This window comes from Talpa europaea (genome assembly GCF_964194135.1).
Source record: "Talpa europaea genome assembly, chromosome: 16".
Lineage (NCBI taxonomy): Eukaryota > Metazoa > Chordata > Mammalia > Eulipotyphla > Talpidae > Talpa > Talpa europaea.
The window spans coordinates 3,433,084-3,457,563 of record NC_140084.1 but is presented as its reverse complement, the minus strand read 5'-3'; the positions used below and the strand labels follow the sequence as shown (position 1 = coordinate 3,457,563).

The window sequence follows — 24,480 nt, the reverse complement described above, 5'->3', positions numbered from 1 at the left end:
TTTTTTTTTTTTCCCCCACCATAGTATATTGTGCATTTGTGTCGATCTAGGTAAGGAAATAAGCAGACATTTAAAAACAAGATTAATAGTTTATAGAGCTTTTTTTTCCCCCCAACCCTGATAAAATGAAACAGATGTGTTGGTATAACAGAAAACAAATCCTATTGCTTGTTTACATATTTCTCTGCACATTAGGACCAAGCTAGTGATGTTTATTGGTTTCATTGTTAATTCCCCAGATAACAACAGAAGATTGCAGAATATGTAGTGGATTAGTGGTACAAAGATTCAGCGTGCTCTCTGAAATATAAGATTACTTTCTCAAATAGGATTGCGGCAACACCATTTTCCTTGCCTGTGATCTTTTTGTGTTGGAGCTGAACATCAGGGTTTTTATTTTTTACTTTTTTTGTCAGAAAAGAATGCAGTGAACAGTCGGGAAATGGTCATTAAGTATTCATAAGTGTTCCTCGCCATCGCAAATAATTGTTTCCGGTGGACTGTCTTACATTTTTGTCCCTTTGACACTGGAATGGAGGGTTCTGTCCTCTCTTCCGCTACAGCCAGGCTTGTAGCGTTGTGCCTGGAAAATAATAAAAATAAAAAGGATGTTTAGTCACCAGGGATGTTTGCCAGGGTTCCCCATTATTCATAGATGCTTGGCGAGGCTCATTGAAGTTGTGGAAATAGTTAAAAGACCATATAATGCATGCAAAAATGTGTACTTTATTAAATTGGTAAATATTTATTAATAATATAAGAATCTGCCTTTAAATTAAACATCTGATGAATTACCTTGCCTTAAAGCTATAAAACTGTTATTGCTGCCATAAAAAAGTGTAAAGGAGGCATTTTGACTATGAAATTTCATTTCATGGTCAATTGAATTTACTATATTGGAAAGAACTAAAGATGGAATCATAAAATAATTATGATATTCACATACACTTAAAGAACAATGCTTTCACGGACCGGCGTTGGAAGAGAGGACTCAATTTTTAATGCTTTTTTTGGGGGGTAATGTATTGCTAATCACAAAAGCAGTGGAATGATTTCATTGATTTTTTTAGAAGTATGAGTACTTCAGCTAAGTGCAGCTGTCATCATGGTATTTACATGGACCTCGTCACATTTATTGGTGCCTTTCTAAAGTTCTGCTGAACCTGAATGGTATTTATTTTGGCTGGAAACAAGCTAATCTTGTTGAAAATTCGAGTCGAATTTCACCTTGAAGAAATGTCATGGGATTTTAAATCACAAATGCTGGAAAAAAATAAAATGTACTAGGACAGAATTATGATGAATACAATGTGTCGTTGGCTTTGTTCTATGTACTACCTGACATGTTCACCTATAAACTTGAATTCAGAATCGCCAGAGGCATGGTTAAAAATAGGCTGTGTCAAGGTTCTTCTATATCTCCCTCCGGGTACCGCCGAGGCTGGCTACCTCATAATGCTTCACAGCAGCTCCTCGGAGATTTCCCTGAGGAAGGTCACCAGGAAAATAATAAATAATACTTTATACATCATGCATTCGGCTTCCCAGTGCGCAATGGATATTTCCTCCCTTATGCAAGTGAGAAGTTTTATTATCCAAATGAATATGGCTGTCTGGTAAGGAGGGCTGTGTGAATTAAGGCGAGCCTGGAAGAAGAAAGCCAGAGACTCGGTGTTGTGTGGGAGCAGCTTTCCTTCAGAGCCTCGTTGGTTTGCCTTTAGAAAGAGTGACAGTTTGTCACCTTACTGATTAGCTGCATTTTTTGTTGGCAACAAGCACAACATGTTTATCTTCCTGAAATTTATGCCATTATCCTTAAAAAAAGAAAGCAGGAACAAAAAAAGGGGGGATTAAAATGAGTCCCACGATTAGCATTCACATTTCAAAATATGCAAATAATGCCTTAGCAGTCAAACCGAATTGGTGAAAAATTGAATGTCGATGCCTTCGTGACTTCAAAGAATAACCTTGATTTGCTTGTTGTGGGAACGTGGATTTTTAAACAGGATGTGGTTAGCCTGTCGAAATCAATCCTGTATTTTGGTGCAGAATTCTCTAGCTCTGAGCATTATTGTCAGTTCAGATGATCATCTGGAAATTATTTTAATCTACAAAAGATTACAATTCTAAAAATCTACAATGTGCGCTCCAAAGGGTTTTTTTTTTTTTTTTTTTTAACACCTCTCTATAATCTGCCCGGCCTGCTGACTAGCATTGACATCAGCAGTACATCAATTTCAGAAAGTGGATTATTTTTACTAGACAGCTATTGTGACATATTGGGTCAGTCATAAATGAAAGATATTCATGCAAGCATGCAATACTTGTAATGAAGTCTCACTCTGACCTTCTGTATGATTGATTCTGTAATTTAGTTTTCTCAGGCAGTGCCTGAAATGAAATGAAATCATGTTGAACAAGTTTTGAATACCCACAGTGCACCAGGAGAAGAAAAATCTGCAGCCCTAGAGGCTTGAGAGAGAGCAGCTGAACGATTTATCTCTATGCTATTATAGCCTTTGCCAGCATTCAACATTTCTTTTTTTTTTTTCTTATTTGGCTTAAGTACTTAATTCTGCAGGTAGCTGTAAATGGGAAAATAAAATGCTGTTCAGATTTAAAATGACAGGACAGGAGTATGTGCAGGGGACTGATAAAATATCTTGAACAGAACTGACCTTTCATGTAGCTGAAAGTTACTGGGGGATTCATCCTCATAATTACCATATAGATTATTTTTATTTCTTTCCTGCAATGAAACATTTCAGAGAGCAGTAGTGCTGATTGAATGAAAATTGAACTTGTTAACATTCTTTTCAGCTTAGCCTGTTGTACATAACAGAAGGTTAGCTTTGATGAATTTCAAAATTCTCTTTGATAGCCAAGAAACAGACAGTAAAATAATTGTCTCTAGTCTGATATTTTGTATGCCCCCAAAAGTGAATTTATAAAAAACACACTGATAATTCACATACTTTTTCTTCATACATTATATTGCATGTTTAGAGGCATGGATTGATTTTTCGGTTTGATTCTGCTTTGGATTTAATTGTGCTAGAAAAAGCTATCCTGGTGCTCTAGGAATATCACACACAGTATTTGGAAATTGAAGAAGATGGAAGTAAGGGAGTTAAGGAACGAGAAGAAGAGAGGGAACAGAGCCTATCGGAGACACGTGCAGAAATGAAAATGATAAGCTTTTAAAATATTCACAAGACTCTTAAGTCATCATCCAGACAGATATCACTGGTGATCAGAGAAATGGGGAGATATCAAAATAATAAATCTAAGATCACCCAGCTTATTTTAGAGGTTTTTATTTTTCATTCAGTCCTTTGGCTCTAATTTTGAAGTTGAGTTATTTTTGATTTTACAAGATGACTTCCATGCCATTTTTGCACTTAAAAAGACTTCCATTATGAGAAATAGCAGATTTTCAATTAATACATTGTTTCAGCTACGTTGCTTAATGTGTTAAGATAAACCAGTTATTTCATGGGTCATTAATGTGTTCAGTGTGGAACGTTCTATTAAAACAAGCCCTTATTATTGTTATGAACATGTTCCCTGCCATTGTCACTGGAGGCTCAGGACTAAATTCCACAGCATGATTGTGACTTAGCCGTTGGGGGACGAGCAGTTTCTCATACAAATTGAATGATTACGTCGGTAATGTTTATAATGTTTATATTTGGTGAGGTTAGAGTCAAAGCTATTTTTACCGTAGGCTAACAGTAGAAAAGGCGTGACTTACACGAGCAGAAAGCTCGCTCTGAATGGACTAGGGCCTCTCTGTTCAAAGTCCAAATCATGAAATTGTAGCCACGTCAGCTGTCAGCCAGTATTTACTGAGCACCTACTAAGTGCTGTTGATTCCTCCCAATGGATACTGATGATGCAATTTGTAGTTTTTTTTTTCTTGATGACCATTGGCTTTTCCATCTAATACAGAAATTCAGAGCCTGTGCTGCTTCAAAGATGCTTAGTGTCCAAAGTCAACTTTAATTTAACTGTTATTATGCCTTGACAGCTGTTAGCCCACAATACCCAGGCCACAGACATTTTTATGAGCTACCTTTCTTTGTGGAACAAATAGCCTTGTATCCTACATAGCTTAAAATAAATACTCCTTATTCTTGGCCTGTAAATACCTCCTGTGCCTGAACACACGAGTTGTTGTCCTCTTTAAGGTGGCGTTAACTTCAGGATGGTCTAATAAAGGGAGAGTACATTCCAAACATTTTGTGAAACCCAGTTAACTCTTGTAAAGTGTGACACTTGATGGCTTGCTTGCTAACATCTCAGGAAGAGGGTTATAGGAAGTTAGGCTATAATTTGCTTCTCGGGTCTTGTTGGATGTGTCCTGTGCAGGTGGCCCCCTATACTCTCCTGCAGGGTCTCCACTGCTTCCCTGCAGTGCAGGGACAGCAGAGAACACTATTGTACATCATTTGGATTCCCAACAAAAGGGGCCTAATGGCTCAAAAATTTCTCCAAAGGGTTAGAGTTATTCTCTATTCCATGTTCTTTGCTTGTTGATGGCCTGTTGTCTCCCTACCAGAATGTAAGTCCCAGTGGTCTCACTGAATGTGGTCCTCAGGTCTGGACCAGTGTCTGGACTGAAATCGTCTAAACTCGCAATAAATTCTCTGTTTGAATACATGGTGTATGAATGGAAGGAGAGTGTATGAATATGTATTTGTTAGTAAGCACGTCCCTTGTCTGCTACACAAAAGTAGAGGAGGGGTAGCGAGTTCAGATGTGAGGAGCTATAACAATGGGATTCCTTTTTAGAATTTTCATTTAGGAGTAAGCAAAATGAGCATGGAGATGACTTCTTGATAAAACAAAGTAGTTACCAAGGTATGCCAGTAAAATTGCCATTAAACGTTTTATGACAAGCTCTTTAAAGTTCTATTTTGCTAATAAGCTATTGAATAACTTAGGAAGACTGTTTTTCACAAAACACCCATGTCTAGATATGTTTGATTATAATTCTGAGGGTAGCCATTAAGTAAAAAATGACCATTTCACGGCAGCTATTTTGATGAATGTAAAATTTGTGGCATGCAGGTCTGTAACTATCAGTGGTGTGTATTTGGCATAACTGTAAATTTCAGCGTTTATTGGGATTAGGAATTCAGTAGCTATGTATAATGATTGATTATTATTAACTTGGAAACAAATGTTGACATGTCAACAGGGTAGAAACAAATAGTTGAGCATAAGATGACGGGCCTGAATTTCATACTTGTAGTTCTCTGTATTAGTAATTTGTAGTTCTTTGTATTTGGTAATACAAAGCAATTTTTATTACCGATAATTGCTTAATTAGTCCATTTCTCAAGAAATATTGACTAAAAAATGGCACAGCGAAAATGTGTTCAGTCACACTCTAATATATTTGGTTTATTTGCTTCTTAATTAGATGTTATCCTCTGTAATGATAATCCAACACTGGATCGTTACAGAGTATTTACTTGTAAACATGGATGGAAGGTGCATTAAACACATTTGCATCCTAGATATGTTAAAATCCTTTATGATAAAATCAACCCAGAGGGAAGTAAGCATCATTGTAATGAATACAAATAGAGAAAAGTGAATACTAATACATGGAACTTACAAAATCAGTTTGAAAGCTTGGTCCCTAACCCAGCATCGCGGCCCCTAGCCCAGTGTGGCGGTCCCCAAGCCTGCCTTGAGACTCACTGTGCTTCACTTTTGCTACACTGTGTCTTGATGAAGCCCAGCAGAAGTCTCAGTTTGAGGCCAGTGTCTTTCATCCTCTTTCATTCTTTATAAATAAGAGAAAACAGAACCCCAGGTAGGTCCCCCATTGTTAGGCGGGGGGAGCACTGTGATTTTCTGTTCTTCCACGTGTTTTTCAATTATGCTGCTAATCTGAAGTGTCCTTTTTAATAGGAAATTATTCTGATTTTCACAGTTCACTCAAATGATGATTGTTCACTAATGCATTGGGTTTGGGGCAACTGAAGACAGTCAGGGACTGCTACCAGAAATAGCCATTTTTTTGGTTCCCTGTTTATTTTTTTTTTAAAGATTTATTTATTTATACAAGCACTGGGTACAGTCAGAAGCGCAGGAGGGTGAGAGAATTCACCAGAGCTAGAATAGGGAGCAGAACAGGCAGACTGACAAAGTACACTGCTGAGGGGAGCAGCGGGCGCGGCAGTGGTTAACTGTTTTAAAAAAAAAGACAAAAAGACTCTGACCAGGTAAGAGAGAAGCAAGCCTCAGCTGAGCACCTCCCCTGTAGAGACACAGGCACAAACCATTCAGGCTTTATTGAAGTCAGCCCCTTTCCTGGGGCCTCCCACTCTGAACACCCTTCTTTTGACTATAAAATGAACCCTTGGGTACTCCTCAAAACCCAGGTCAAGGTGTTAGGCTAGATATTTGTTTCTTAAGATTTATTTATTCATTTATGTATTTATTTATTTATAGAAGAGCTGGGGTGTAGGCCTGAGGTGCAGGAGTGAGAGGATTCATCAGAGGCAGAGTGGAGTGAGACAGGAGAGGTATGCAGCGCTTCGTGTGGGTCAGCTCCCCGGCCAGGGATCGAACTCATGCTGTAGCAGTGATCAAGCTGAGACTTAACCCCTGGGCCACCAGGGAGGCCCTACGCTAGATGTTTATAGCTATACTTACCAATATATTTAAACTAAATCTGTTATAGGGCAGCCCCGATATTGAACGGGTTGCCTGGCTGTGGATCCTCACCGCGCGCTTAAAAGGGACTTATTAATACTCCACTGCAGGCACACACAAAAGGTTAATAAAAGGTTTATTTACAGGGGAAAAGGAAATAAGGAAAATGTACAACTCAGGGAGAAAATAGGGAAATAAAGTCTTTAATGCGTCCTACCTGATCCGCCGACCTGGAAACCCAAAGTCACTCTCAGAGCTGGCCGGACGCTGCGAACTGGCGGAGAGCCAAAATGGGGGACCCCCCCCCCAAAGCCCACGTGTCTGTCTTTATACTCACTTGGCTGCTTAACCCCACCCTCAGGTCCCAGCCACCTTCCCTTTGGTGGTGACGGGATTTGGAGTTCCCAGTGTCTTTGGCTTTGGCCTGGGGTGGGGGTGGAGTCCACAAAGCCCATACGGAATTAGCTTTAGGACACCCTTTTCCCCCTAACAAATCCAGTCACCCGCAATTGAACTAGATGGTTTGCCCAGAAAGTGTAAGTTATGTTTATGGGAATGATGAACCCCAGTAGGCAGACGCTCAGGCTTTCAGCGTTCGGTGGCATCCTTCTACACTGTAGCTAAATCCTGTTTCTCAGATGGACTAGAAGCCGTCACTGTGTGGCTGTCCCTTACTTCTCCAGCTTCACGCCTGCTGTGCTGCTCCTGCTTCAGTAACCCTGGCCTTTCTTGACTCATCCTGAAGTGCTTCCTCATGGCCCAGGCCTGTGTTAATGCTCTTCCCTGCCTGGGATGCTCTTCCCTCTTCGGTTTTGCTCTCTCTTTGCACCTCAGCTCAAGGGGTGACCTCCTCACCCCGCTTTCCCCACCTTCCATGATCTGGACCATTCCCATCCCTCCCACCCTGCTGGATTTTGCTCATCTCCTTGCCTCCGCTGCTCCTTTTCATGTCTCAAGCATGCCAAGCTCTCTCCTCTCACACTTTGCAGATGCTGTTCCCTTTGCCTGGAACATACTCTCCCCTCGTTTGCTGATTGACTGCTCTTCATCCCTTAGATATCAGCTCAGAGGTCCTCTTGGAGACTTTCTTACTGACCTATTCAAATGTAGTGGTTTTGGTACAATCTATTTGTTTTCTTCACCTTAGTTAGCACAGAGTGAAACTTGTTCTTGCACATTTTCCATTTTATGGACAGAACATAGACGTTAGCCGCTTTACCCACCGAAGGTGATTTCCCAGATTACATTTGCCTAAATGACACAGTTCTCAAACAAGGGGGACTTTGTCCCTTGCCACCGTTAGAGACATTTTGATTATCACAACTTGGGAGGTTTTTTTTTGGGTGGGGTGGAGGCTACTGGTATCTGGTTGGTAAAGAACAGAGATACTGTGAAGCCCTTACCTATAAGGCAGAGGATTCCCCCACCACCCCAGGAAAAAAAAAAAAAAAAACCCAGAGCAGAATCTCTTTCCTGATCAGGTTGAGAAACCTAAATATCATCAGGGACAGAGCGAGACCAAGAGGAGAGAGAGACCGATTCAGGAAATGCTATGAGTAGCTCTGCATATAAAACATAATTGTGAAAGGACTTCCAAGCTCCCAGCTTTCAGATGTTCTTGTTGGATGGGATCATGACAATCCATGTCATCCCCTGGTCACTTTGCCTCTCATTGGTCATTGGTAAACCTTCCAAAGACTTACTTTTAATTAGTGAGAGGTAGGGTCTTAGCAAAAGGCACGAGCTCTCACTAGGGCTACCTCCCTGTTCATCCATTTCCTAATGTCATCACTACTACTAGGAAAACTAAGCCATTTTTAAGAGGTCTAGAGGAATTGTTCTTGCCTACCCTCTGTCATAGAGAATTAGGCCATTCGAAGACACATCTAACTAGACTGGTGTGTGAAAGAATCCCGTGGTGATGTTGTTCTTTTGAAAGATACAGACGTCAGTCCACTGACTTCTTTGGCCTGGAGCATAGAGGTGCTCAGTAAATACTGCTGAAAAGTGGCCACTTTCTCTTTTTAAATCGAAATTGTAATCAAAGGAAACCTCTTTAAAAGTTACTCTTTTATGGAAAATGGTTGGTGCTGTTCAGGACCTTGGAGTTCCTCAAGGCAGTTGTTAATAATTGGTAGCCTTAAAGGAACTTGAATCTCTAAAGAGACACTTTTACCATTAATCTTATTATCCTGTAACCCTAACTTGAAGGAAGTTATTACCAGTAACTGTGGACCATGGAAAACGCCAGCACATTCTGATGCATCGATTATATGGTTCAGAGGTTACTTGAATATATTTTAGAGGTCCTTGTATATTGTCTTGTGGGAGATAAGAAAGGTGATGTTCCCTCTTTTCTCTTTGGGATCTGGCGACTTCATGGGTGGCTGTAAGTGTTGGCCATACCCCTCACCCCACCACCAGAGTTCTTCGAATTCAACCCCTAAACACACACACACACTGTAAAAGAACCCCCCTTTCTTTTAAAGATTTATTTATTTATTTATACAAGAACCAGGGTACAGGCCAGATGCACGGGAGGGTGAGAGGATTCTCCAGGGACAGAACGGGGAACAGAACAGGCAGACTGATGAAATACACTGCTGAGGGGAGCAGCGGGCGAGACAGGAGAGGTCCACCCCTCCATGTGGGACTCTCACCAGCCAGCCAGGATCGAACCAGCACTACAGAGGCTGCGAACAGCTTCGCAGTGCTGTGCTCAACCGCCTGCGCCACCAGGGGAGGCCCAGAACCCCCCTTTTTAGTGAGGAATCTCAATGTATAAAACAAATGTAGTTGCCTTCATTAAAAGGGGGTGATGGCGAGAGAGCCAGTACCCTCTCTGTCAGCTCCCGCCTCCCCCTGTCAGCCTGTCTCCGGGCCAGAACATGTCTCTATGCTGGGACACCAGGGCTGCTTTAGAGCTCAGTTTTTCCATCAAGCAATCACGAGCCAGCCCCGTGGCCTGCAACCACTCTTCTCTGAGAATGAGTATAATGGTATCTAATTCAGAAAGCTATTTAGAGGACTGGATTGGAAAAATGCATGTTAAACTTAGCACAAATCCTGGCACCCAGTAAACATTGTAAATGCTCCTTTTTAGTACAGTGAACTGAGCTGTTGGTCAATAAGAGCTCCCAAGCTACCAGGCCCATTAGGCAAAAGTTGCAGATGGAATTCAGAATAAACTGGTGTGTGTATGTGAGAGAGAGAACACTCTTTAGGATGCTCTTCTACCACGAGATCCGGCTAAAGTGCTGTTAGTGTGGGTTGTTTCAATCATACGCCGTGTACGCTGATCTTTACAGGCAATGCAGCCCAGAGAACAAAGTCACTCCCCTTTAATGAGAAAGTGCATTAAATCCGATCACCATACTTCCCGGCCATGGCAGTTAACTAATTTGTTATTATTCAGCCAGAATTAGACTTATTAATCTAAATGTACTCCGGAAGTTGCTTGTAGATACTTGAAAATATCTAGATTTAAGTAAGTCTAAAAGAACTGCTCTGTAGAAGGAGGAAATGCATGGGGAGTAGAATTAAGAAAAATGAGAGCTTCGTTGCCAAAATCCAGGGACGTGGAAGTGATGTCTGCAAGCAGTGGTTGAACTTAAAAAGAATGTGGAAGAGTGGACAGACCGCTTGAGTTTTTAAAGGAGAACTCGCCAAAAATATGCTAGAATTCTAATCAAAAATATTAGGACAAAATGATTACATAAACTCCACTTTTGTGATACAAGTCTGCAGAAAGATGGCTGCCAACAGAATGTAATATTTTAGGAACGGCGAAGAGAATATTGTCAGTGAGACAAGGAAGAATAGGATGGTTCTGATATGTGTGACACATTTCTCCAGGATTCCATGGCAATTTTATGACTCAGAAATTATTAAGAAATGGAAATTTTATATAGTTAATATTAAACCCTTGCCATTAGCTACAGCCTATTTTAACAGCTTGTATTGCTTGACATTTTTCCTGACTAAAGTATTTTAGTTTTTATTGTGCTTTGTTTTTATACATGGAAAGGTCAAGACTCTCCCCTCCTTACCCCTCCAATCCTACCTCTTATAATGTAACCATTGTTAAGAGTTTGGATAAATTTTTTTTATTTTATAAACACAAAGAGGTAACTGTTTGGCAACTAACTTTTTCACTTATTTTATCTTGCATGTCATTCTTGGCCATTGTTCCCAACTCTGATCAATTTTATCCCCCAGGGGACAAAGTCCAGAGACTTTTTGATTATGACTAGTGGTGAGAAGGAGGTTGCTACTGGCATTTAGTAGGTAGAGAGCAAGGATGCTGCTGAATGTCCAACAACACACAGGATAACCCCCATAACAAAGAATTATTTGATCCAAAATGTCAGTAGAACCAAGATTAAAAGGCCATGTTCTAGGTCAGTACACATAAATCTAATTCATTATTTTAAAAAGCTTCATAATAACTTTGTAGTATGTGAAGACCATAATTTATTCAACTAGCTTCCTATTCATGGCTGGGGCTTTTTTATTTAGTGTCATTTATATATTTAATGCTATGAAACCAAATGTTCCAGTTTAGTTATTTGCAATTTGTTTCTTTAAAGAGCAAAAGTAAACCTTATCAGAAAACTCAAGACCTCATAGGCTTGTGTATAAAATTAGATTCTGGGTCACTGTGAGTCAAGAGAATTTGGTTTCAATAAAATCACATACTCACTCTAAATGACAAGTCTCAAAGTAAGTCATTTAAAAGAGCTTGTCTTCATTTTTGAGAATTTGGAATTAAAAAGTAGCAGCAACAACCCTAAAACCTTGCCAAAACCAGAGGGGACAAGTTGGGGGTGACTGCAGTCGCTTTCAGAGAAGGCTAATTCTGATGACCCTCCCTCCTCCTCATACATATTTTTAAAAATCCATTAGAAGGTTAAGTCATGGTGGGTTGAACAAAAGAAAAGAAAGCAGGTTTAAGATAAAAAAAAGTGACACCCAATCCAAAAGCCATCGAATGACTTCCAGATACCGTTGATGGTGTAATTCGGGATTGGAGTGACCCAGTTAACCACAGAGGGTTTCCTGGGGCCGGCGGATGCTGGCTCTGTGCTTCAGCCCATGCTCCCTGCGTGTGGCGTGTGAGCCTGGCAGGATGAGCGCCGAAGCCCATCTCTGCGGGCCGGGGACAGGGTGGCCGGGACAGGGTGGCCGAGCCCGAGTGCTCACGTGGGTGAGGCATCATCTGCTCCCGCTCTTCCTTGAGAAGAAGCAAAAGTGGAAGTTTCCATTCCTTCGATAATCGTCCTTTTCCACAAAGTCACCGAGGGACGGCCCTGGTGAGACTGAGTGTGCTGGGTAATTCAGGGTTTGTGGTTTCGGCCTTTCGCTTCTTGGACGTGTGTCCTGGTAGTTAATAAATGAAGACCATCCTCTGGGCACGAGCCGACCCAGCAGACTTGCACCAGCTTTGATGGAGCGCATGTGTCCAGAGTGGGAGAACTGATGGCGTCTTTCCCTCTCTTGCATTTTCAGGACCAGAGCCACACGCAAGTGTCCCAGTACCGCCAGGACCCCTCCCTGATCATGCGCTCCATCGCGCACATGACCGACGCCGCGCGCTCGGGGGCCATGCCTCCCGCCCAGCTCACCACCATCAACCAGTCTCAGCTCAGCGCCCAGCTGGGCCTGAACTTGGGCGGCGCCAGCCTGCCCCACACGTCTCCTTCTCCTCCAGCGAGCAAGTCGGCAACTCCCTCCCCTTCCAGCTCCATCAACGAGGAGGACGCCGATGAGTCCAGCAGAGTAAGTTGAGTGCCTCCGTGCGGCCCCCGCCCCAGAGTGGGGGTGCCCCCGTTTATGTCTTTGCATTTCATTCGGGGTACTCTTGCTTCATGGGGTGGTAGCATTCAAAGGCAATGGTGACTGCAATTTTTGTCTTTCACTTTGACTTATTTTCTGTGGAAATTGTGTTCAACTGGAAATTGGGGCCTCTGACTCCTACTGGCCATGGGATGCTGAGCGACTCATTTAGCTCTCCTAGGCTGCTTTCCTGTTCTGCTAGAGGGAAGGCTTGCACTGGGCTTTCCGGAAACTCTGAACTGCCCATGTCCCAGTAACTGTCCATGTGGGTCAGCTCTCTCTGGTCGGCTGGCTGAATTGCTCCCATACGTGACAGCCTCACACCTTCAGCGGGTGGTATTTAGCACTTAGTAGGTTATCATCTGTGTCACTGCTTTGCTTTTTTTCACAGAACATGGGCAGTATCCAAATATGTTTGGAAATAAACACTCAGCTGCAGGTGTGCCTAGAAAAGTATTGATTCGTTGAAGTTACTTAATCTAGGTACATGTTACTAACTCTTCATTCCTTATGCAGTGTGTGCACCTACTGTGTGCCTGGTGTTCTTGATTCCAGTGGTTGGTAAGATAATCATTGCCCCTGGGACTTCCTACTGGGGGTGAGTAGTCTGTTTAAGACCAGCATCAGATGTGATTACTAGTATAACTGATGGATCTGCTGTGCTGAGGTTGTAATCGATTCTGCTTGAGAGAGTGATTTGAGGGAGACTTTACTGAGAAGGTGATATCTGAATTAGGTCTACAAGGGTCCATAAAAGTTTGTGAGGCAGAAGAGAGAGGCGGCCATGCTGGTGGAGGGAACAGTGAAGAGTAAAAGAAACACTTGCCAATTTGTAGATCTCATGAACGGTTTGCTATGGGGCAGGAGAGAAATAGGAGGGACGGAGGAACTGGCCGAAACGTGGTAGCCTCTGCTCTTGGGAGCTGAGAGTGGGTGAGTTGGCTGCACAGACGGATGGCAGAGGCAGATCTAGGCTCTCGGACATTCCTTTGGCTACCTGGAGAAAGTGTGACCAAGGAAGAGAGCTGAGAGGAAGAAACCAATTTAAAGATCCGTTTGTTAGAAATGTGAAATGTTTGATGTTAGCAAAGGAAGGGATGACAGGACGTTGGGCCTCGTGAGACATTTAAAAGGGACAGTCACCAAAGCTTCTTGATGTCCTGAGCCTGGGTGGGGTAAAAAGTGGGCTGTGCGTTTGCAGGCCAGCGTGGGTTACCGAAGGAGAGAACCCAGAAAGCGAGGCGTGTTGCTTTTTTTTCCCTGGGTGAAGAAAAGCGTTTGGCCTGCTCTGGGCATGAATTTGAGGTGCTTGTTTTGGGGACCAAAGCTCAGTTCATTGGAGGTGGCAGTGTAGACGGGGCCCTTTAACACACAGATGCGAAGACTTGGAAATCCTCAGGATTTTTCAGAGTGTGCGGCCAGTCAAGGCCAGCCTCATTTCTTCTTGAGTATCTAGGGGAGAAGAGGTGCTAGAGCAGATGGAAAGTGATGGAAGCGGGGAGAGCTCTGGGGGTGTTTCAAGGAGGGTTGGCTCATCATGTCGTTGGCTGCCCATTGGACATAGACGTGTACGTGCCTGGCCGTCACAGCCACACTCACGAGGATGCAAGGAGACACAGTGGTGGAAGAAGCTCGAGCTCAGTTCCAGCAGGCCACGCCCCAGCTCCATGGCTTCCTTTCATCTCATTTATCCCCAGCAGGTGCCCAAAACCACAGCTCGAGCTGTGCCCGGTGGGCGCTGTGTATGTCTCCTTTACGTACATGCCAGGGACGGTGTTTGAGTTTATAAATGAGGCGCAGTAAGAGATTAACAATAGGAGCTAATAATACAATGGAATAATTATAATAACATGCTATAATAAAATGACTGTGGTCTCCCTCTCACAAAATACCTTACTGAACGTAATATTTTTAGACCAAGATTGATCATGGGCAAGTGAGACCACAGAAAGTGAAACCACAGAGAAGGGGTTCTGGGGACTCCCACCCTCTCTAAATAGGATGTCACTCCCGGCTCACTCCATGTGAACAGAGGATCTCAGTTTTGTGTAAGGACAAGGAATCCAGTTTGTTCTCTTTTATGCAACTTAGCAGAGAAAGGAAGAGGAAAATGATCTTTGATTATGTCTCTCTTTCCGCCGTTCCCAACCCTTCTGAGTCAACGACACAAAAATATCTTCAGAATTCATTCTAAATTTTTATTTAAACTGCGAGATTCTTTATTTAGGGTTTATTCTTAAAAGGGAATGATGATTAGGGCAAGTCATGGTTTTCCAAGAAAGACATCAAAGGTTGTCAACATCTGATTATTGTTTTATAGAGAATGAAATTGAACTCCCCGTGTTCGAGTCCGCGCGGCCCTGGAAATGGCTTTGATGTCTCCACTGGCCAGGATGCTGCTCTTGGCTCTGATATTGCTAAGTTTTCTTCCAGGAAAGAATAGAGCTGTTTGACTCAATTAGAAAACTATGTGTATATATATTTTTTCTTGTTGCCAAAGTAATATTTTTTTTTTCATTGAAAGAAAACTTGGCTCAAATTGAAGCTCTTAACTGAAAGGCATCGCACTCCCTTGCAACTCAGATTCATTAACTAGAATTAAACAAGTTTCAGCTATTCTGAGAATGTAGCGGGGAACACTACGAGGTCTACAGAGTCACTGAACTCCTCATGCGAATTATGAAAATGGCATTTGTGGGGAGAGGTGACGTGGCGTCACGGGGTCTGGAGTGTGTAAAGTACCTTATAAAGTGCGGATGGATGTTGTCACTCAACTAGCAGGAGCAGTCGGCCCGGGAGGGACTAGAGTTACCTAATACCCTGGAGGTCCAGAGCTCTCACAGACAAGTTACTTACCAGTTTCCTTCCTGCGAATTTTAGTAATTGGATTAAGTTCCAAATGACCCTCATTCAGAAAGTAATGATACTCTTGGAAAATTTGAATTAGGACTCAAGGCTCAAGGCCATTAAAAGACAATCTGTTAGTAACTTGAACCTATCTCTGTTGATCTTGCCCAGGGCTGGCTTTTAAAACAGATTTTGTCAAATACTTCAGCATCCTCAGTAAAGTTAACAGCAGAATGACCTTCCATATATTGTCATGTCATAATCTAGGGGACAGAGCCAGGTCGATACATCATTTCCCCAGCTTCTCTGGGGAATTGCGTATTAGGGATCATTGGACTGAGTTAATGGGGGCAGGTGAATATGGGGCTCTGGGACGTACATTTGAGGAGCTGACCCTGTATCATTTCTATGGTTTTGACCTCACAGTGTTCATGGGGTAAATACACGCCTCTCTCTAGCTGTCTTCTAGGTATACGCACCATATGTAATAAACGCTTTCTAGTTTTATAGATTTGAAGTATCTACTTTGTGATTTTAAGTATCTACAGTTGTTCTTACAGGGTTTTAATTTTATGAAGAGTATCAGTTTCCCTTCTCTCTGCAGTAAAAGTTTTTATTTTATTTTTACATTTCTTGTTACCCTAGTCTTTAGAAAGTTATTATTTTGGAGACTAAAGATGACTTACCTCTGTGGTGCAAGCTTAGGGATTGTAACTTAATTTCCATTTCGGTTTCCGGAGACCCATTAGCAAAGTAAAATTCTGGCAAACTAAAAATGGGACTCAAAAAATCAATTCCCACAATCTACCTATGGTGTGCGACTGTGGCAAGGGACCTCATTTAAAATACCTGAATATGATCAGCGTCCTGAATATTACTTTGGTTCACTTCTAAAACCTCTGAAAATGTAAAATATTTTGTTTATGTGTGCATGCATAGCACAGCATACACACACACACACACACACACACAACACGCACACATATATATGTATATTTATATATAGCAGCTCCGGGTACAGAGTGTTCTGTTTTCCATTACTCATAATTGCTATTTAGAGCATATGTTGTGAATGTATTGAAGATGCTTCTGGGTCTCATTAATCAGTGTTCTAAATGCTAATCTCTGCTGCCCAGTTAACTTGAAGCCAATTTACCCCTCCCTCGCTTTTGGTGGTGATTCATCTGTTGATGATGCTTAACAAAACCTTCAAAGAACAATTGTGGACCTGACTGAGTCTTGCTGCATTCTTTGCAAGTACATTCTAGGCAGTGAATTTTCTTCCTGCTTTGCAGGCCATTGGAGAGAAAAGAGCTGCTCCAGACTCTGGCAAGAAGCCCAAGACTCCAAAGAAAAAGAAAAAGAAAGACCCCAATGAGCCCCAGAAGCCAGTGTCAGCATATGCCCTGTTTTTCAGAGACACTCAGGCTGCAATTAAAGGTCAAAACCCCAATGCAACTTTTGGAGAGGTCTCAAAAATCGTAGCGTCGATGTGGGACAGCCTCGGAGAAGAACAGAAGCAGGTGAGGCAAAGGCCCCTCCCGGCCATGGTGAACATCACCAGAGTATCCATCTCTTACGCCTTTGTTGAGGGAAAATGCCCGCTGGATAGGATGGCTTCTTGTGAAGGCCTTTCTAAGCTCTGGAATTAAAAACCATGAACATGTGCGATCCAAACATCCCCGTTACCTGGGTTTCTCAGCCCCCTTCATGATATTTAGAACCCATTCCGTGGAAAGCTAGAGGAAGTACAGGCAGTATTCTGCAAGCAAAACTTTTGATGGTAATCTTTTCATTTTAAATAATGTGGAACCCCCCCCCCCCACTTTGTTTGGGAGGGAGTGCTGAAGGATTAGGACCATCCTGCTTGCCTTTTTTATTTGATCATTTTTCCGAACCCTTGTGCTGCCCTGGTCGGCTCCAAACTTTGAAGCTGCCTCTGCATGTCTCATTATTGTCACCAGGCATTGGAAATTACATCCCAAGTTCATTTGAAAGCTCAGTGGTGTGACAGGTATGGAGAGATTAGCCGGGCTGCTAGGAGGTACTTCTTAAGGCCTGGACTCCTGTCCTTCTCCATCACTCTCCACACAGATGGTGAGAGAATGGCTTCCTGGCAGGCCAGCCCCTACACCCACACCCTTGTTCTGCATGAAACACCAGTGGCCTTAATAGGAGTTAATGTCACATGTCCTCGGAAGAATAGACCCAGGTTAGTAATGGAGGAATAAAGAATGGAAAACCCTGGATTTATCTCTCCAGATCATGAGCTCATTCCTATGAGTCTGTTAACCTTGGGGTGATCTTTACAGATCGTGAAATCATCCCCACTGGCTGGTTAACCTTGATGGTGCAGCCATGGAATTTGCCTGCTCCTGCTTGTAGGCAGAGAGGTTATCATGGTAGGGACCACACTTGTGATCCTCCAGGATGGGCAAACTGCCTCATTGAACTTTGAATCCTGGAGAAAAGGGTCATTTTGCTCTAATGACCCACTTTGCCCGCCTATCAGACAAGGAAGCCCAGATCGTGGTGCCTATATTAAAATTAATTTTAGTAATTCATCAGAGTCACTAAAGGGAGCCTCCCGTCTCTTACTATTCCTGACTTTTTTTTATAATTTTATTTTATTTATTTATATGCAAGAGCTGGGGTACAGGCCAGAGGCACAGGAGGGTGAGAGGATTCACCAGAGACAGAGCGGGGAGCAGAACAGGCAGACAGACCAAAGGCTCTGTTGAGGGGAGCAGCGGGTACGACAGGGGAGGTCTAGCCGCGCCATGTGGGTTTCTCCCTGGCTGGCCGGGAATTGAACCCGCGCTGCAGAGGCTGATGGATAGCTTCACAGTGCGGTGCTGCGCTCAACCCACCGCGCCACCAGGGAGGCCCCTCCTGACTTACTCTTTTGCCCAGAATAGGAGCAGGGTGCGCGAGGCTGCCATCTTCTCCCGTCTTTACACTGCCCACCTGTTGTCGGTTTCTTATTCTTGTGACTTTTACCGCTTAGAAGCGTGTGAGGCTAGGAAGACATGGATGGAGAAACTCATTACTTTCTATAATTTAAACCATTTGCAGCAAATGTTCCTCTTCTGGCTACCTTATTTATTGCCTTCACGTGAAGCCCTCGGTGGTTTTGTTTAGGCTATGCTGTTACCTGAAATCTTTTCTCATTTATAATAGTAAACATCAAAATGTATTCCATTGAGGAGGCAGGGTCTCGTGTTCTGTTTTATTTTAATGTGTGTGTGTGTTTAGATTTAAGAACCAAAGCCGTGGAGACCAGCTTTTTTTTATGTGAATTTCGCTGTGACCTTTTTTATGGCTGAGATTTTTGCCTGCTAAAGGTGGTGCTAATTGTGGTCTTTTAATAGGTGTATAAAAGGAAAACGGAAGCTGCCAAAAAGGAGTACCTGAAGGCCCTGGCCGCTTACAGGGCCAGCCTCGTCTCCAAGGTAAGCCTGGCAGGGGCCGCGCGGCTCAGGAAGGCTCACGTGTTGGGCACAGCCCTGGAGCACTGAAGCCATAAATGCAACTCCCCTTCCAGTTGACCAGAAAAATCATCTGGAATGATTCACAGCCTTTTTTTCCAGTAGAGTTTACTTGAATGATGGCGTGAAAAATAGGAGTTAATTTAACCGGCTGAATCTCAATTGTTTCCAAAAGACCCACCGATCTTTATTGTGTTGAAGCTGTTTAGGCACATTTTAAACAGCCTCTTACTCTCTCTTGTCATCGGGGACTGAGGTCTGCGTTCATGCCCTCTCGTGAAACAGGGAGGTGTATTTGGCAGGCCTTTTTGAATAGCCAACATAAATTCTGCAGTGGTTATATTATTGTAATAGGAGTTGTTGCTTTTTCGACCAAACTGTTCCACATCATATAAATAAATAAACCTCATGATTATTTAAAGTAAAATTATGCTCCAAGTACTTTTTAAAAAGACATGTATATGTATTATACATAGAGTATACAGTGGACCCTGATGTATTCTAAAATGCACCAGTATCCCAAAGCAAATGTCACTCTAGATTATTATTACCTTGATCCAAAAGGAGCATGAGCTATCACATTATATTACTTTAACATTTAATAGGCTTTGTCTTTAGCTTTCCTAGAATTTAGAGAGGCTTTGGGGAGGATAATTTGAACTAATGTTTTTGCTCTTGAGGTATTTCCTCTGGCAAACAGAGATCCCATTTCATGGTCCCTGTTCTGGCCTCGGATCCCACACTGGACCTCAGGGCATGGTTGGTGTTGCGGGCAGGACCATTTTAGAAGCCTTCATCCTCTCCTTCACCTGAGTTGTTTCTTGACATTAAGATCAACCATTGTCCTTGCTCAGAATCAGAACAAAGAGGTCCTCCTGCCTTTGTTGACGGTGTTTAGGACACTCCCTCCTTCATTGGAACGAGAAAACATTCGTCGGCTTAATAGCAAGACCTTTATCTGAGACTCACCAACATTGGACTCAGGCTGGCACGTTGGCCGAAACAGCTGAATGTGTGGGCTGTAGGTGTTAAGGACCGAGATATAGTTGATGACTAATTAGATGGAGTGAGGTGGACAGAGTAACAATGTGCATGTACCTCTTAAGTGGATCATTTATTCATTCATTTACCCACAAGAAGGTATAGGTGATCTTTGTGCATTAGAGCATGAATAATTGACCAAACATGGATTTCAGCCAAGGGCCTAATAACTTAGAAGTAACTCAAAAGGCCTTTAGGAAATAGCAACCACCAGAGCTTATCAGCTCCGAAACGGACAAGAAAGCATGACTTAAAAGTTATACATTGGATCCCAGAATTGGGATTCAGAAGGATTTCTGCATAGAATTCAACAACTCAAAAAATACCAGCGGAGTAAAGTTTGAAGAGAATAAATCTAAACTAGTGTTTGGAGTTTGGGGGTGTTGTTTGTTTTTTTCATTAAGTAGGGTTTGAGCGCATCCAAAATGGATATTCAGAGAACTGGCAGGCAACTCAACCAGTCTTTGAGATGTCAATTTAGAATCATCTCAACTGGAGCCAGAGGTGTGAAGTAGCTGCTTATACAGTGACCCGCATAGGAAGCTGCATCTGATTGTGTGACAGGGCAGGGAGAGGGGCGCCCCAGAGCCCCAAAAACTGTCCCTTCTAAATGGGCTCTGCCATCTACTACCTCAAGACAAAACATAATCTAGTGCATAAGACCTTTAATGGAAAGGAACTTTAATGCAATTTGCGTGCAATACAAAAAAGACAAAGAATAAAGTTTCCAAATCAAATACCTGAAGTGACCCATCCCCTCGTGGGTAAATGCCCAGCCAGAGTTGGCTGTGGCTTGGGCCACAGAGGCCTGAAAGTCTGTCACAGTCTAAGGCACCTCCTGGTGGGGACCCATAGGGAAGGGGTAGAGGGGCCCAGCATGTCTGAAACAGAAGGAGCAAAATCAGAATTAACATAGAAGCTGCCATGTCCAGGGCCCAGAAGCAAGCACAGCTCCTTCCCATGTCTCTGCTCCATGTGCCTCCCCCCAGGTCTCCTCCTGGCTCCCCATTCTGCTCCCTCCCTTCTCCAGTCTCCTCTGCAGGGTCTCCTCTGCCCTGTTCAGCTCCACCCTCCTGTGGGTGGGGCAGGGAACCTGGCGCCTCCTCTTTCCCTGGGGACCCCCCTGTTAGAATTGTGCAGCCTGGAAGAACCGGTTCTGTTCTGGACCCTCAGCTTACAGAGGGTTAGGGACCAGTCATCACTGTCCCCAGGGAGCTGCTGCCATGCTGGAGAGGACTGAGAAGCAAGTCAGCTTCAAATAGTTGAAAGAAGCAAGGATTGGGGGGGGGGGGGGCTCTGATCTTAATCCTAAGATCCCAGAACCACCATGTCCGGAAGTCTTTGTTTAATCTTCCCAGCGACCAAGGGAATGAAAAAGTTAGTAGGGACTAAGCCTGGCCAGCAAGCAGGAGCTCTGCACAACCTTCCACCCATCTCTGTTAAAGCTAAGGTGACATCCTAAAGGCTCAATGGGGTGTCTAACTTTAGACTTCCCTGGTGATTTTTGAATATTAGGTTCTGTAAGAATTAAGTTCAAATACATATATCCCAAGTATGTCTTCTATGGTCTGCATTATGGGTCATCTGTGTTTTAAAATACGGTGATCGGTAATTTGCAGGGTCTTCTTGTCCTCCTGCCACAGGGAGCCCCACGGAGATTTTATTATTATTTATTTATTTTTAATGATCATAGCTTTTTGGGGTTTTGCATAGAATAACTAGGGTGTAGGCCAGAGGTGTGGGAGGTGAGAGGATTCACCAGAGACAGAGTGGGGAGAGAAACAGGGGGATCCACTGAAATCCACTGCTGAGGGGAGCAGCGGGTCAGAGACAGGAGAGGTCGGCTGTGCCATGTGGATCAGCTCCTGGCCAGGGATCAAACTCATGCTGCAGCGGCGATAGTGCTGAGACTTAACCCCTAGGCCACGAGGGAGGCCCCGCGGAGGTTTTTATAACCAGGTTGCTGTGCACCAGTAGATGGGGCCTTTGGAGGAGGAGGTGTGTTCAGACCGAAGCCATCAGCTTTGTCTTTTTCATTGAGTGACTCACCATAGCAGCGCACTTTCCTTCTCATAGTAGATTTTATAAAACTGAGTAGTAAGATCTAGAACTAAGCTTTCTAAGCTTTCTTTAAAAGAGCACGGACAGCAGCTTATGGCTCCAGGATACTAGCAGGACCCCATGCAACACCCTCAGATTTTGTGAAGAATAAGTCATGTTGCAGTCATGTTGCGTTAGTGAAACAATTTACTTTGGGGCAGATAATTGTATGTTTTTAGCACAAAATATAATAGAGGATCTCTCCACGTCGAGCCCCAGATGGGGTGTGGACCTTCTAGCAGTTAATTCACTCACGCGGATATTGAACCTTCTGCCCTTATCTCCACCTTCTTTGATCAATTCTGGAAATCTTTGGTAAATTAAAACATTTCCGAAGTTGTAAAGTACTTCCATTTTGAATCACGAAGGAATTCAGTCATGTCGTTCTTATATTTAAGTGATAATTGTCTGGTCATAGATGCCGTGAATTAATAAAAATAGCTACATTTACCAACACTTAGGAGTTAATTTAATTCTCACAATCTCTATGCAAGGTAAGTCATATTGAACCTCATTTTATAGCTAAGGAAACATAAGAACATAAGTTTGGGGAACGACCTGGCCCAAAGATTGGCACGCCAGCAATCTCTGCTCTTTTAATACGTGACTGTTGTCGGTGAGGTCAGTTCAGACTTAAGTGTGGAAGAATCATCGCACTAAAGCACACGGCAGTGGTGTTGTGTAACAGCCAGCCACAGAGCAGTGGTGTTGAGTAACAACTAGCCACAGAGCCCAGTGGCCTGAGAGGAAAAGTTAGGTCAGAGAGTGCCGGCAGCTGGCTGGCTCTGCACGCGTGGGCCGGCCTGGCAGGATCGTCTGCAGCCAGTGCGTGGCCAGGCCGGAGGCTGGGACTCTCAGCTGGGCGGGGGGCTGGAATTCACACACATGTGGCCCTTGGCTGGCTCTCAGCGAGCGGCCTCTTGAGTAAGTGGGCCATGTGTCTATTACCGTGCACTTGATGGTGGCAGGTTCTGAGAGAAAGTGGGAGGTGCACAGTCCCCTGAACCCACCTTTGGCTCCCATTCTGTGGACCAGAGCAAAGGCAGCAGGCCAGCTGGGGCTCCAGGCATAGGAATTGGACTCCAGCACCTTTGGGTCATGTGCCAAAGGGCTTGACGGGCAGTGTGAAGAATGGTGGCCATTTCTGCGGTCAGTTTCCAATGCTTAGAGATGCTTCGATGTCTTCAGCACCCGTGTGTTTCAACTCTTTGCAACTTTCTGCCCCCAAACGCAGGCTGCCGCCGAATCCGCAGAAGCCCAGACCATCCGCTCTGTTCAGCAGACCCTGGCGTCCACCAATCTGACATCCTCCCTCCTCCTCAACCCTCCATTGTCGCAACACGGAACAGTATCAGCATCACCCCAGACTCTCCAACAGTCGCTCCCCAGGTCGATCGCGCCCAAACCCTTAACCATGAGAGTCCCCATGAACCAGATTGTCACGTCGGTCACCATCGCGGCCAACATGCCATCGAACATTGGGGCCCCGCTCATCAGCTCCATGGGCGCGGCCATGGTGGGTTCCGCGTCCTCCACCCAAGTGAGCCCTTCCGTGCAAACCCAGCAGCACCAGCTGCAGCTGCAGCAGCAACAGCAGCAACAGCAGCTCCAGCAGCAGCAGATGCAGCAGCAGCAGCTCCAGCAGCACCAAATGCATCAGCAGATCCAGCAGCAGATGCAGCAGCAGCATTTCCAACACCACATGCAGCAGCACCTGCAGCAGCAGCAGCAGCTGCAGCAGCAGATCAGCCAACAGCAGCTGCAGCAGCAGCTGCAGCAGCACCTCCAGCTGCAGCAGCTGCAGCACATGCAGCACCAGTCTCAGTCTTCTCCTCGGCAGCACTCGCCCGCCACCTCCCAGATCACGTCCCCCCTCCCCGCCATCGGGAGCCCCCAGCCAGCCCCCCAGCACCAGTCGCAAATCCAGCCTCAGACACAGACTCAGGTGTTGTCCCAGGTCAGTATTTTCTGAGCCGCGTGTGGCAGCTGGATCCGCGCGGGTCGAGGAGAGCGGCCCAGGAGGGTAAAGCCGGTGTGGCCGGGACGAGGCGGCGGCGTTGGTCACGCAGAGACGCGCACAGATCCCGGGGTGCTCCCGATGTCTATTAGATAGGCAATAAGAACTACAGTGTAGCTGAGTATCATCTTTTAGCTGACGATAAATCCCTTTGTTTTTAAACAAGGAAAAGCTGTGCTCTTTTATGTGATGCCTTTTTTATTTATTCAGGCTCTACCTACAATATGTGAATCAAACCGTTTGATGAATCCGGGGACGGACCGATGACTATAAACTGGCCTCTCTGAGTCCTAGGAAGTGGCCTTATTGCTCTAGAAGTGAATAAACCGCCCTTCCAGGCTATTTGAACTTCCGAAGCCCTAAAAAATAAAAAAGCACAGTTGTAACTACCTGAAATACGAAGATCCAGTTTCATACAAACACTTGTATGACGTGAATCGTTGATGGCATTTTTTTGTCATGAAAAAAAAAAAAATAATG

General features: G+C 44.0%; 1 protein-coding gene across 2 annotated transcripts in view; it reads left to right on the top strand.

The window, feature by feature from the left end:
• TOX3 (TOX high mobility group box family member 3) overlaps positions 1-24,023 on the top strand; it is a gene marked incomplete at its 5' end in the record, with an annotated part of 98,626 nt that extends 74,603 nt beyond the window's left edge. For both annotated transcript variants that reach the window (XM_084257092.1, XM_084257091.1), the window contains 4 exons: positions 12,181-12,450; positions 16,650-16,877; positions 18,726-18,806; positions 23,218-24,023. In XM_084257092.1, the coding sequence (XP_084113218.1) occupies positions 12,181-12,450; positions 16,650-16,877; positions 18,726-18,806; positions 23,218-23,955 (1,317 nt within the window). In that variant the 3' untranslated portion in view covers positions 23,956-24,023. The remainder of the gene's footprint in view (positions 1-12,180; positions 12,451-16,649; positions 16,878-18,725; positions 18,807-23,217) is intronic.
• Positions 24,024-24,480: the final 457 nt, after the last annotated feature.